We start from the raw sequence: 12,485 nt of genomic DNA, 5'->3' as shown, positions 1-12,485 counted from the left end.
CCAGGGCTTCTAACCCATGGGCAGAAAACTGCTCCTAAAAGGTTCTGTAGACTTAGGGGAAAGTAACTTCGTTCTCATAGCTTGTTGGAGAGCCATAGGCCAGTGACTTAGAAATTCGCACATCTCAGGCCTGGCCCCGTGGGAGCCTCAGGTTACAGAGCCAGGCCTGGGCAGGGTAGAGATGCCAGCATGCTGCCTACAAGGGGTGGCTGGGGGCTCCATGAGTATGTGACTGACTGCTCACCTGGCTGTGTAGCCTCGGCTCCCGTGTGTCTACAACAGGGGGAAACTGGACCTGCCTCCTGGGGCTGTAAGGAGATAATTAGTCTTTCTGAAGAGCATCGTAATCCCCAGATCAAAGGGGGCTCAGAGCTGCACTCACTTCACAGGAGCACTGCCAGCCTGAACACCCACTCCAGCTGGTGGGTTCTGTTGTGCAGACCCTCCAAGATGCCACTTCCTACAGGGTTTGCCTGGCCTTGTCACCGTTCCCCCACCCACTTCCAGGGTCCAGGCTCTGGCCTCCCCTGCCAATGGCTGCCGTAGTTGGAGAGTTCATAGGCAGCACTGATAATGGACAGCGGGGAATTACTAATGCCTAACTCATAGATGGGGAAACTGAGGCTGGGGAAGTGAGGTGAAGTCACAGGGCCTCCCACCAGATCTCAGCCCCCTCGCGATCTCCTCCACCAGACGCACTCAGCATTCCCCTCACTTAGAGGATGGCCAGTCACACGCAAAGATAAGCGAAGGAAAGGTCCCGGGGCTGCTCCCCTCCCCGTCCACTCTTTCTGACCTCTCCGGGTCGGCTGTGAGGACCTGGGCTCCGGCAAGGCTGTCACAGGGTGTCAGGAGAGGAGAGAGACACAGCAAAGTGGGGTGCCAGGAAGAGGCCAGAGGCTTTCAAAGACAGGGGCTCGAGTCCCCCCGGTGACATCGGTCATCGTTCTGACCCTCCGTGTCCCCGGGAATGACCGCGTCGGGGATGCACCGAGTGGCGGGGGCCAGGCGCACAATGGGGCGACGTGGCGGCGCTGCCGGGGCACTGGGGCCAGTCTGGGCGCCGCGGAGGGGCGGGGGAGGGGGCGGGGCGGGGGCGGGGCGAGCCTCAGCAGTCGCCAGCCCGGAAGGAGCGGGAGGAGGAGCCGCGGGACTGGGAGTCGTACCCACGTGAGAGGCTCCGCGGCCGAATTCCTCGCGTGCGGCAACCGCGGACCGCCCGGCGTCCGGCCGGACGGAGAGCCCGGGTCCGGCGTGCGCAGGCGGCCGGGCGGGAGGCGGGGGCGGCGCTTGGCTGAGCCCCGATGCGGCGGCGACCCCAGGGACTGTGAGCCCGGCGCGCGCCGTCGGAGCCCCTCGCGCCGCCGCGGGCAGCGCCCCCCGGGCACCCGGCATGCGGGCGGCCGACTCGGGCTCGTGGGAGCGCGTCCGCCAGCTCGCGGCGCAGGGCGAGCCGGCGCCTTCCTGCGGGGCGGGGGCCGGGCCCGCGCGGCCCCCGGGACTCGCAGCCTGCGAGCAGTGCGTGGACGCGGCGGGGCCCGGCGATCGGCCCCGCGCCGGGACTCCCCGGGTCCAAGCGGATGGCGACTGCAGCCAGCCGGGTAGGTGCGCGCGGGGCGGGGCGGGCGGCGCGGACACAGGCCCGGGAGCCGCCGGGGCCGGGCGCGCGAGGGCGCTCGGAGCCGGGATCGGGAAGCCGCTGGTGGCTAAGTTCTCGCAGCGCGCGGAGCCCCGAGCCCCGGGCGGGTGCAGCGGCAGGCGCGCGGGACGCGGAGTGAGTTCCTCGGCGTGGGGACCGGGGCTCGGGGCTGCACCGGGGGACCAGGGCCGCGCTTGCCGGAACCCGGCGATCCCGCGGCGCCTGGAGACCCAGCTCCGGGCTGGACCCCGCGTCTGCTGGGGGAAGCGTGGGAAAGGGGCCAGCCCTGCACGAAGTTGGTTCGGCCCCCTGGGACCGCACCTGTGAGCCATCTGGCGGCCCCCGCGGAGTGCCGAGGGGAACCCCCTTCACCGCCGCCCCTCCGAGGTGAAATTGATGCCTCGCATTTGCTAGGAGCGGAGAGGTTGCGGCGTTTCTCATACACTTTAACTCCGAGTAATGCAGAAAAAGAAATTGCAGAGGTGGAGACACAAATGCAGTGATCTAATTGCATATCGTTGGCTAATCCGCCCCAAGTGGAGAACAGCGTTTTACTGTTAAAGTGTTCCCAGTGGGTGTGCCCGTTCCATCCCACTCAGGCCTGTGCTGTCTCCCTTCCCCCTCCCCCTTCCCCCCAGGTTAGGGCATGGGGATGGGAGACAGGAACCCCTGCCTCCTCTTGACTGGAGTAGGAAGAAACCGTAGAAGACGAAGGGCTTTTCTGAGAAGGGGCTGCCATCATCAGGTCCAAGTTCTGAATACTTTTTCCGGGAAACACGGGTAGGGGAGGCACAACATAATTATTCCTTATTCATCGAACACCTATTGTGTTATAGTAATTCACATGCAACATATCCTTAAAATCTTATCACAACCCTGGGAGTGAGGCTGTGTTATCTACATGCAGATAAGAACAGAAAAGACCGGAGGTTAAGCGACTTGCCCAAGTTCCCGGAGTCCTAAATCATGCTGTTGGAATTCTCAGTTTTGTCCGTGGAAATCCAAAGTCTTAGCACCGTAGTACCTCTCCCAGGCAGCAAACTCTCTAGCTGGGGAGCACACGGGCTTATTTCCCTAATAATCATCTCTTTCCTGTAAGAAAAAAGCCAAATGCAAGGCCCCCTATTCCTGTTTTTGCCTATGGTAGCCTCCCCAGGAGATGGAATGCCGCCTCTGGGTGTCAGGGCAGAGTCTTCTGTCCTGTGTTGGAGTTTGCCTTTTCCCACCTTCTCCTCAGTTACACACAGCAGAGTCCAAGACGGGTTGATGTAAAAAAAACAGCATCGATGCGAAGAGGAAGCAGATGGGAGAGTTTGGCCAAGTTGCTTCATCTTTTTGAGACTCAATTTACCCTTCTGTACACTGGAAATAATAGTACCAACGAAAGATTTGTCATTCCAAAGATGGTGTGTGTAAAACACCTTCCCTCATTCACCATAAATGCTTAATGCATGTTAGTCCTCAGCTCCTTCTGACATTACGTGCTTGCTAGATGACCTGTCAGTGCTCCCACTGACTCAGTTTCCCATCAGATGGTGGCGCTCTCTGCTCCGTCTCCACCTTCATGAACTAAGTCAAGATGACTTTTGTCTTGTCTGTAAAATACTTAAGTGATCTGAGGCTGAGTGTTGTGTCAGTGGAAGTTGTTTTCATGTAAACATGTACAGGAGATGGCTAGGTGGAGATAGGGCTGTTTACTTTGTGTCTATGTAGACTCCATTTGTGTGTTCATAATAATATGCTAGGTCTAGGGGTGGTTGTTATTCCTGCAGCCCTTATGGTATGTCCATTTTAAAAGACAGCACATTGGAAATCTCTTTTCCCAGTTTACAGATGACATCACTGCCATGAAACAAGATCAGACCAGCAGCTAAACCAGAAAGTTTGGAGTTTTCTCTACCCTACTACCCTTCACCCTTTCTGGTCTCTGGTTCTTAAAGACCATATCGAGTTTCTGAGAACTTCCATGATGGCCAGGCATTGAGGACAGCCTGCCATGGAAATGGTTTCTGAAACCATTGGCTGTTACAAGGGACTTTCCTCTAGGAGGGCAATGGGAACTCTGGCTCAAAGCTGCAAGCTGAACTTGTTGCTGAAATAAACATTTCAGCCAGGCTGTGAGGTGGCTGTTCCTGGAATCTCAGCACTTGGTCCCAAGTCGAATGTGGTGCTCAGTTTAAGGAGCTGAAAGAGGTGCCCTGTTGGATGAGAGAGTCTGTTGGCACTTTCAGAGATATGGGGAAGGGAAAAGATAGAGGGGATGCTGGCTTGCTGGGATGGAGGCTCAAACACCTTGAATTGCTCAGGGAGAATGTCCTGAGATCAGCAGGTGATGGCCCCGTGATGGTGACAGCTCTGGCCTCCAGGGTGCATGACCCAGGGACTGGAGCAGGAGGTGCAGACGTTGGATGTTTACACAATCCGCACCTGCTTCTGCCTCGATCGTATTTTACTCTGAGATATTCCACAACTCAGTGTCCCTGTTGGCACCAAGGGAATAACTCCGTCTGAGGGGCAGATCATTCCAGAGCCCCCTCAGAGTGAGCCAGGTGCTCCCTGGAGGTTCTTAAGCTGGGAACAGGAATCCGCTTCTTCGATCTTTCATTGTCCATTCATTCGGTCACATTTTTTGAGCATCTGCTCCGGGCCAGGCACTGTTGTAGCTGCCAGGGATATGGCAGCAAAGGAGATGACTGCAGCCCTGGTTTCCATGGAGCTTACATTCTGTGGGAGGAGATTTCCAGTAGGCAAATAGGCACAGGATATGTCCAGAGATGGTGTAAGTGCTATGCAGAAAAATAAAGCCGGGGAGGGGTTAGAGTGATGGGAGCGGACGCTGCTTAGCTTTTAGGTAGGGTGGACAGAGGAGCATGTTCCAGGGTGAAGTGAGGTGTGTAGGTGCTGAGTTTCTAAGGCAAGAGGGTGTTGCTGATCAGCTAAAGGAACTAAGCCATTTTTTTAAAGGTGATGAGAAATTAGTATCTTTGTAGACGAAGCACCCTACACGTCTGTAACTGAAGCATCTGCACTCTAACCCTATTGCTCCATTTGGCATTTCTCTTAACCCGGAGCTCAGAAAGCCACGTGGCCTTATCCTGCCTCTTCATGTCCTCTACTTTTTAAAAATTCTGTATTATTTTATTATGATGATCGTTTGGGTTCTTATCACTTCTTGCCCCTCCTCTTTACATGAAACCCGCGGTTGAGGGGACTGGGGCGCTTGTGTGTCTTTGTCTTTGTGTACTGGCTCCCAGCACTGTACCCTCCCGGAGACTAGTTGTGTCGTGAACTAAACAGGATGCCTTGTCTTCATGAGGCCTCCCAGCAACCCAGTGGGGAAGTGCAGTTGCTAATCCCATCCGTAGATGGGGAAACCAGTCCTTAGAACAGTTCAGTAACTGCCCAAGGCCACGCAGCCAGTGGGTGTCCCAACCAGGAATTTATCCCAGACTGTAGACCTCAGCAGTACGGAAGGACTTCATATTGCTCTTAAGAAAGTAGACCCACATTGTTTCTGGTCTCTTTTTCCTTTAAATTTTTATCCTTAAAAAAAAAAAAGTTTGTCCTCTCCTTGACATTCCTTGTTTTAAGCAACTCAAGCATTTGCTTATCTTACTGCTGTTAGCAATTTCAGTGGGAGGTCAGCTCTCCGTGAGCCGTTCTGAAAAGGACTTCTGCTGGGACTGGATGAGATGCAATCTCCACTGCTTGGAATTAAGAATGCTTTTAGGAAGCTGCCCACTAGAACCCATTGGTGGGTTTCGTGTGAGCATACTTCTGCTCGAAGGGCGAGGGCAGGATGGAGGCAATGGAGGGCTTGGTTCTTCTGGACAATCGGGGCGAAAGCCACTGCTGAGATCCACTTCCCTGAGGAGTCTCAACCTGCGGCCTGGCACCCTCCGCCCTCCACCCTGTGTTGTGGTCCAGTGAGATGGACAGAACTTTATCCTTCCGCCGAGGCTGGTGGCACACCATGGTGGGTACAGGGCACCAGTTTTGGAGTCCAACACACACTGATTTGAATTTGTCAGCTCTGCTCCTTGCTAGCTGTATGCCCCTAAGCAAGTTATTTAATGTCCCGAGCCTCAGTTGACCCTTCTGTAAAACGGAAATCGTATTACCCACCTCAGAGTTGTTGGAAATTGGACAGGAATCTGTGTGATGAACATCCTTCCCCCCATGGAGCCTGATGCTGGGTCCGTGCCATAAGGAAGGAGCGGGAATTCCTGTTCCTCCAGATGTCAAAGGACTTGATGTATATGTGTTTAAAATATATATAATACTTTTTTTTTTTATTTTTGAAGCTTGAAATACTGGGATTTACTCAAACAGGTGACTCCAAAGGGTGGCTAGCTGCTTATTTGGCCTTCTGAGTCATCACGAAATCTCCATAATGGGCACGAAACATCGTTTATGTTCTTTGTAATATTCCAGTTGAGTGAACTGGACAATTTGCCAGGACCCTCCAGCCATTCTGGAGGAAGAAGAGTTTGTTCATTTTTTAATCATCTCAGGAGGAAAATAGCACCCCTGGCTCTGGAGTTAGCCTCCCTCATCCGTAACACGGCAAGCTGACAAAAATGGAACGTCAGCACATTTGCGCGTAGACAGATTTTAGTCCCAGCAGATAAGCACACCCAACATGTCATTAAAGCTGGCCAAAGCCATCGCCCTGGGGATCCCGTGTTTGTTGTGAGTCACTAAGGGCTGTAAACACTCCAGAGAGACAGGCATGGTTATAGTGTGCGGGCGTGGCCTTGTTTTAATGGGTTTACTCTCCGTGAGTGCCTCGTACGTTGCGGGTGTCAGATGAGTGCCTTTCAAGGGAGAGGGAAGGTCAGGCTTGCCTCCTGTCCACAAGGACAACCTCTGTCTCCCGTGGGGCGGCCTCTGTGAAGGTGGGGACTCCAGGCTTTCTCTCATCTGCTTTTGGATGCCTTCAGGAGAGGTCAGTTAGGGGATATCAATTGTGGCAATTCCCTGGGGCCCTCATCAAATGGCATTAGCCCATCATGTGCTGCAGTGGCACCCAATTTGGAGGAAATTCAGAGCCAGAAGAGTGTAACAGGTACGCGAGTGCTGCCTGCTGTCCCAGGCCTGAACTGGGTGACGCTAAGTCTGGCCTAAGGAGTGGGGAGCTGGTGGGCTCCGAGTGGGGCCTGTCCTCGGTCTACGTGCTGGACACTGGGGACTGTTTTGGGAAACGCCCTCCACCTGGCACCTGGTGGCTAATCCGCAGGTGCCAGTGGCCTCGTCTTCTGTTGCTTCTTGGATTTGGAGGCTGGCTCAGGCTCCCAACTAGTTCGGGCTGTAACTTCATCACAGGCATTGACTGTGTTCACTACCTTTTAATTGTACAGAAGTTTCAGAAAAGCTCTCCTAGGGAATTGGAGAAGAGTAAAAACAACAGCTGCTATTTCCTGGATGCCTCATTCCCTCCCCTCACAGCGCAGCCTCAGCAGCATGTTCCTAACTTTGAAGTTCTGTGTGCCCAGGCAGGGAAGAATGTGGATTTTCATTCAGTTGGGTCCCATTAGTGTGGAAGGGCCGAGCAAGAACCAAGCACCTTGTTCCGTGTATTCCTGTTGATCCCCCCATTCCTGTCAGCCAGCTGCCGTTCTCCCCATCTTACAGGTGAGACCAGTGAGGTCTGGAGAGGTTATACTGGTTGTGGAGAGTAGCTGTTCCAGGCTGCCATGCTGCCCTCGCAGGACCCTTTCTCCTGCGGTTTCCTTGTCAGCTGACAATTCCCCAGGCTACCAAGCCACAGAGCAGAGGCTGAGCTGCTGAGAGTCATGGGATTTTTCTCCCTGGCACCTTCGGCTCACTGGGTTCCAATCAGCCAGAGCCAGTTGGGAGGGGGGCCTCTGGGGCCCAGAGTGGTCCTCGGTCTCTGTCAACAGGAAACTCTGCCCCTACCTCTTCACCCTAGCCAAAAGCCAGAGGCAAGCTGGCTCCTGACAGGAGGTCCCCCTGCCACAACCGTTTGGAAACCTAGTACACAGAGCCCTGAGAGGGAAACCTCTGCAGGGATGGGGTCAACCCGCTCCCTCTACTAGGTGAGGAAACTGAGGCCCAAGGCTGGGAAGGAACCATACTCCAGGATGTCACACAGGGAGGCTTCCAGGGTCAGATATGAAACCTTAGAAAAGACATGAGCTTGGTGCCTCACACCTGTAATCCCAGCACTTTGGGAGACCGAAGCAGGCGGAGCACTTGAAGTCAGGAGTTCAAGACTAGCCTGGGCAATGTGGTGAAACCCCATCTCTACTAAAAAATAAATACAAAAATGAGCCGGGCATGGTGGCACATGCCTGTAGTCCCAGCTACTCGGAATGCTGATACAGGAAAATTAATTGAATCTAGGAGAAGAGGCAGAGGTTATAGTGAGCTGAGATCACACCACTGCACTCTAGCCTGGGCAACAGAGCAAGACTCTGTCTTAAAAATAAAAGAAAAGAAAGAAAAGTCATGGGAACGTCTTGGTAGCACTGGAAGTTTTCACCCTTTGCCATCTTCCCAACCTTATCCAACCCATTCAAGGCGGGTCTCAGACTTCGGGGATTGCAGTGGTCTGGGGTGCTTGCTAAGGTATAGATTCTCAGGCTCCCCTCCCCTGCCAGGAATCCAGATTTGTATCAAGTACCCTGCGTAATTTTGGCATTCCACAGATCAGACATTGAGAACCTCTGCCCTTTGCTTTCCTGGGATTGGGTTAATTTTAGAGTCAGAAACCCAGGAGGGCACATACTCTGGGTTACGCTGTGTTGCCCAGGCTGCGGCACAGGGACGATTCATGATCAGAGCACACGAGCACCTTTTCACTCCCACCGGTGGCCCGAAGTACACAGTCAGGTAGATGGCCATCTAAGTTAAATCTTGCTTTTTTTCCTTTTTGTGCCAACCCCTGTCCGAGCACATGTGTTCCCAGAATCTACTAGAAAGAGGCACATGCCTTTCTCAGTCTTGTGAACTCACAAGACTGCCCTGCAGTGAGACAGCACATGGAGGCTTTGGTGGCGGCTGTTCAGACACCCTCCTCCCGGCTCCAGGCTGCCCACCAGCACTCCGTGTTTCCCATTCATCCCGAATTCCTGGCTGCTTGAGCCCCGCAGAGGAGCCAAGGCGCTGGGCAGGGTGCTGAGGAGACAAAGGACACCAAACCCTTATTATCCTGTGATTCACCTCTGGGCCACATGTGGGGCCTGTTCGTCCATGCTCCCCAGCATGGCCCCCCACCCTCCCCACCCCATCCCCCGCCCCGGGTCCCTTTCAAACATCCGGCTGGGTCTTGTCATTGCTTCCTCTGGCATCTCTACCTGTGTCAGCCAGACAGTGGAGAGCCAGTGGGGGAGTTTCTATTTACTCTCTACCCTTTGGGGAGGGAAGCCAAGGGGCCTGGGAGGTTGCGAGGACACTCTGCGCGCGGCCCTCCCTGGCATGGTAGTCTCTGGGCTTAAATGCAGCTAGTACGACTGAAGAACTGAGATTTAAATTTTACTTAATTGTAAAAGGCCACATGTGGCTAGAGCTGGCCCTGAGTCAGGGCACGAGGCTAATGAGTGTTTCCAAGGCCCGTGTCAGCTTGGGAAGCCTGAGATATGTGTTTTTCCACTGACAAGATGTGTGTTTTCCACCCACAAGGAGCTGAGCCCTGACATCAGTGGGCTCGAATGCAGAGTCCCACCCCAGAAACTGACTCCAGGGCGGAGTTCAACCCCGCACTTTTTTTTTAATTGCATTTTTTGTATTATGGTAAAATGGATGTAACATAAAATTGACCGTTTTAACCATTTGTTAGATATTCAGTTTAGTGGCATTAAGCACATTCACAGTGTTAGAGGACCGTCACCACAATCCATTTCCAAAACTTTTTCATCACTCCAAACAGAAACCATGCCCATTAAACCCTAACTCTCCATCCCTCTCCCCCAGCCCCGCCAACCACCATTCCAGTTTCTGTCTGTGTATGTTGGCCTATTCCAGGTACCTCATCTAAGTAGGATCACACAGTAGTTGCAGGGTTCTGCACTATTTATTTATTTATTTACTTATTTATGAGACAGAGTTTTGCCCTTGTTGCCCAAGCTGTAGTCCAATGGCAAAATCTCAGCTCATTGCAACCTCTGTCTCCTGGGTTCAAGTGATTCTCCTGCCTCAGCCTCCCGAGTAGCTGAGATTACACGCACGTGCCACCGCACCTGGGTAATTTTTGGCATTTTTAGTAGAGACAGGGTTTCACCATGTTAGCCAGGCTGGTCTCGAACTCCTGACCTCAGGTGATCTGCCTGCCTCGGCCTCCCAAGGTGCTGGGATTACAGGTGTGAGGCACCGTGCCCGGCCAGGTTCTGCAGTTTTAATATACAGTCCATCCCTGCCCATACTGATGGTCCTGGAGCCACATCTGGAAGTACCCTGTCTTGAGTACTTTATCCCCAACGTGTCTCATACTTCCCTTAACCCTTTAAACAGGGCTACCTCTCAGGTGCACTGGGAAGGTTTGGGGAAGACATAAATCCAGGTATCTTTTCCCGATAATTAAAACCAGCACCTTGTTACATCTCTGGCATTGTGATGTACATTTCGATTCTTATTTTAGAGACAGGGTCTCACTGTGTTGCCCAGGCTGGTGTGCAGAGGCTGTTCACAGGCATTGTCATTGCACACTATAGCCTTGAACTCCTGGTTTCAAGCCATCCTCCTGCCTCAGCCTCCCAAGTAGCTAGGATTACAGGCACGTGTCACCACACCCAGCAGCATCACTTTTGTCTGTTTGTGTGGGATGTAGCTTTTTAGAAAGGGAAATGATTGGGGTTTTTGTCAGTTTTGTTTTCTTTCTTTTTTTTTTTTCCTTTGAGATGGAGTCTCGCTCTGTCATCAGGCTGGAATGCAGTGGTGCGTCTCAGCTCACTGCAACCTCCGCCTCCCAGGTTCAAGCAGTTCTCTGCCTCAGCCTCCCGAATAGCTGGGATGACAGGCGCTCGCCACCACACCTGGCTAATTTTTGTATTTTTAGTAGAGATGGGGTTTCACCATCTTGGCCAGACTGGTCTTGAACTCCTGACCTTGTGATCCACCTGCCTTGGCCTCCCAAAGTGCTGGGATTACAGGCGTGAACCACCGCGCCCGGCCCTCCTTTTTCATAGCATATTTATGACTGCTAAGCCCCAGGACCACTCCTTGCCCTGGGGTATTGAACAGAAGGGCACCTGTTGCTTAGACGCTATGGTGTAGGGAGACAACCTTTCCTTCAGTGTGAGAGAGATTTTCTGTTCAGCGACAGGATGGGCTGCCCTGGGAGGCAGTGGGTTCCCCAGCACTGGAGGCATCAGGCAGGGACTCGGTGTGCCCCGTCAGGGTACCGGAGAGTGGTCATTTGGGGGCTCAGCATCCATCTAAATACTCAATTTCCCATCCTGGCCTCCAGCCGCCCCCTCCATCTCTCCTTTCAGAGAAGGGTGGGGAGGTTGGGCCATCCAGGTCTGGGGCCCTGCAGCCACCTTCACAACATGAGTGTTCCCTGCTGTCCGACAGCTTCAAACATCTGACCCAGGCTGAGGGTCACCGCTGATCTGGGGTAACCCTTGTTCCAGCACCGGAGGCCTCTGCAGCATTCCCTTAAACCTTCCCAGCCAGGGAGAAGTTCCTGGGCTTGCGTTTCCACAGTGCCAGCCCTCAGCCTTCCTGTGCTCCTTCTAGACCTTCCTGGGTGCACCAGCAGCTGACCAAGGGGCAAACCTGCATCCCTGGTGTTCACTCTCAGGGACAGAGGCTACTCCTTGGGTTCTGGAGCAGTCACGGATGCCTCCCCTGCCAGCCTGGGCTGCCTTCTCCCTCCCACCAGGATACAGTGGTTCTTTTTTGAGACGGAGTTTCGCTCTTGTTGACAAGGCTGGAGTGCAGTGGTGCGATCTTGGCTCTCTACAACTTCCACTTCCCAGGTTCAAGAAATTCTCCTGCCTCAGCCTCCCAAGTAGCTGGGATTATAGGCATGCGCCACCACGCCCGGCTAATTTTGTATTTTTAGTAGAGATGGGTCTCCAACTCCCGACCTCAGGTGATCCGCCCGCCTCGGCCTCCCAAAGTGCCGGGATTACAGACGTGAGCCACCACGCCCGGCCCAGTACAGTGGTTCTTTAGGTGTGAGGTAGAAATGTCTACCCTGGGTGGTGTCTTTCTTCTCTTTGGCACCCTCAAATGACCTGTGAGGAGCTCCGTTTTTTAGATGGGGAAATGAAGCTGACACTGTGATCCCTCTAGGCCACTGCTGTCCGATAGAACTTTCTGCAACGCTGGAAGTGGTCTGTGTCTGCATTGCCCAGGATGGTAGCCCCTGGGCTTAACTGTAGCTAGTAGGACTGAATAACTGAGATATACATTTTACTTAATTGTAAAAGGCCACGTGTGGCTAGCGGCTCCCAAGTTAGAGCTGGGCCTGAGTCAGGGTATAAGGCTAATGAATGTTTCCGAGGCCCATCGTAACTTGGGAAGCCTGAGATGTGTGTTTTTATACCGTGCCCCCTTAGGGCTGCCGTGCGTCTCTGCATAGTCCCTGCACCACCATCCTCAGAGTCACTCAGGAGCTTATTGTTTTCCAGTGTTGTCTCCTGGTTGCCATACTTGACCTGGACAATCAAAAATACCTGAGGACGGGCACAGTGGCTCACGCCTGTATTCCCAGCACTTTGGGAGGCTGAGGCAGGCAGATCACTTGAGGTCAGGAGTTCGAGACCAGCCTGACCAACATGGTGAAACCCCATCTCTACTAAAAATACAAAAATTAGCCAGGCATGGTGGCGTGCACCTGTCATCCCAGCTACTCTGGAGCCTAAGGTGGGAGGATTGC

At 53.6% G+C, this 12,485-nt stretch overlaps 1 protein-coding gene across 2 annotated transcripts in view; it reads left to right on the top strand.

Moving 5' to 3' along the window:
• KAZN (kazrin, periplakin interacting protein) overlaps window positions 1–12,485 on the top strand; it is a 515,581-nt gene that overhangs the window by 321,071 nt on the left and 182,025 nt on the right. The window contains exon 1 of one of the 2 annotated variants that reach the window (XM_037985377.2): window positions 1,183–1,601. The exons of the other annotated variant lie outside the window; for it this stretch is intronic. Coding sequence (XP_037841305.1) covers window positions 1,394–1,601 — 208 coding nt within the window. The 5' untranslated portion in view covers window positions 1,183–1,393. Of the gene's footprint in view, window positions 1–1,182; window positions 1,602–12,485 lie in introns of those variants that run through there. 2 annotated transcript variants of the gene reach the window in all.

Source organism: Chlorocebus sabaeus, chromosome 20 (assembly GCF_047675955.1).
Source record: "Chlorocebus sabaeus isolate Y175 chromosome 20, mChlSab1.0.hap1, whole genome shotgun sequence".
In the NCBI taxonomy this organism is placed as follows: domain Eukaryota; kingdom Metazoa; phylum Chordata; class Mammalia; order Primates; family Cercopithecidae; genus Chlorocebus; species Chlorocebus sabaeus.
Note: the sequence above shows the minus strand (reverse complement) of the source record. Positions and strands in the feature narration are given on the sequence as shown.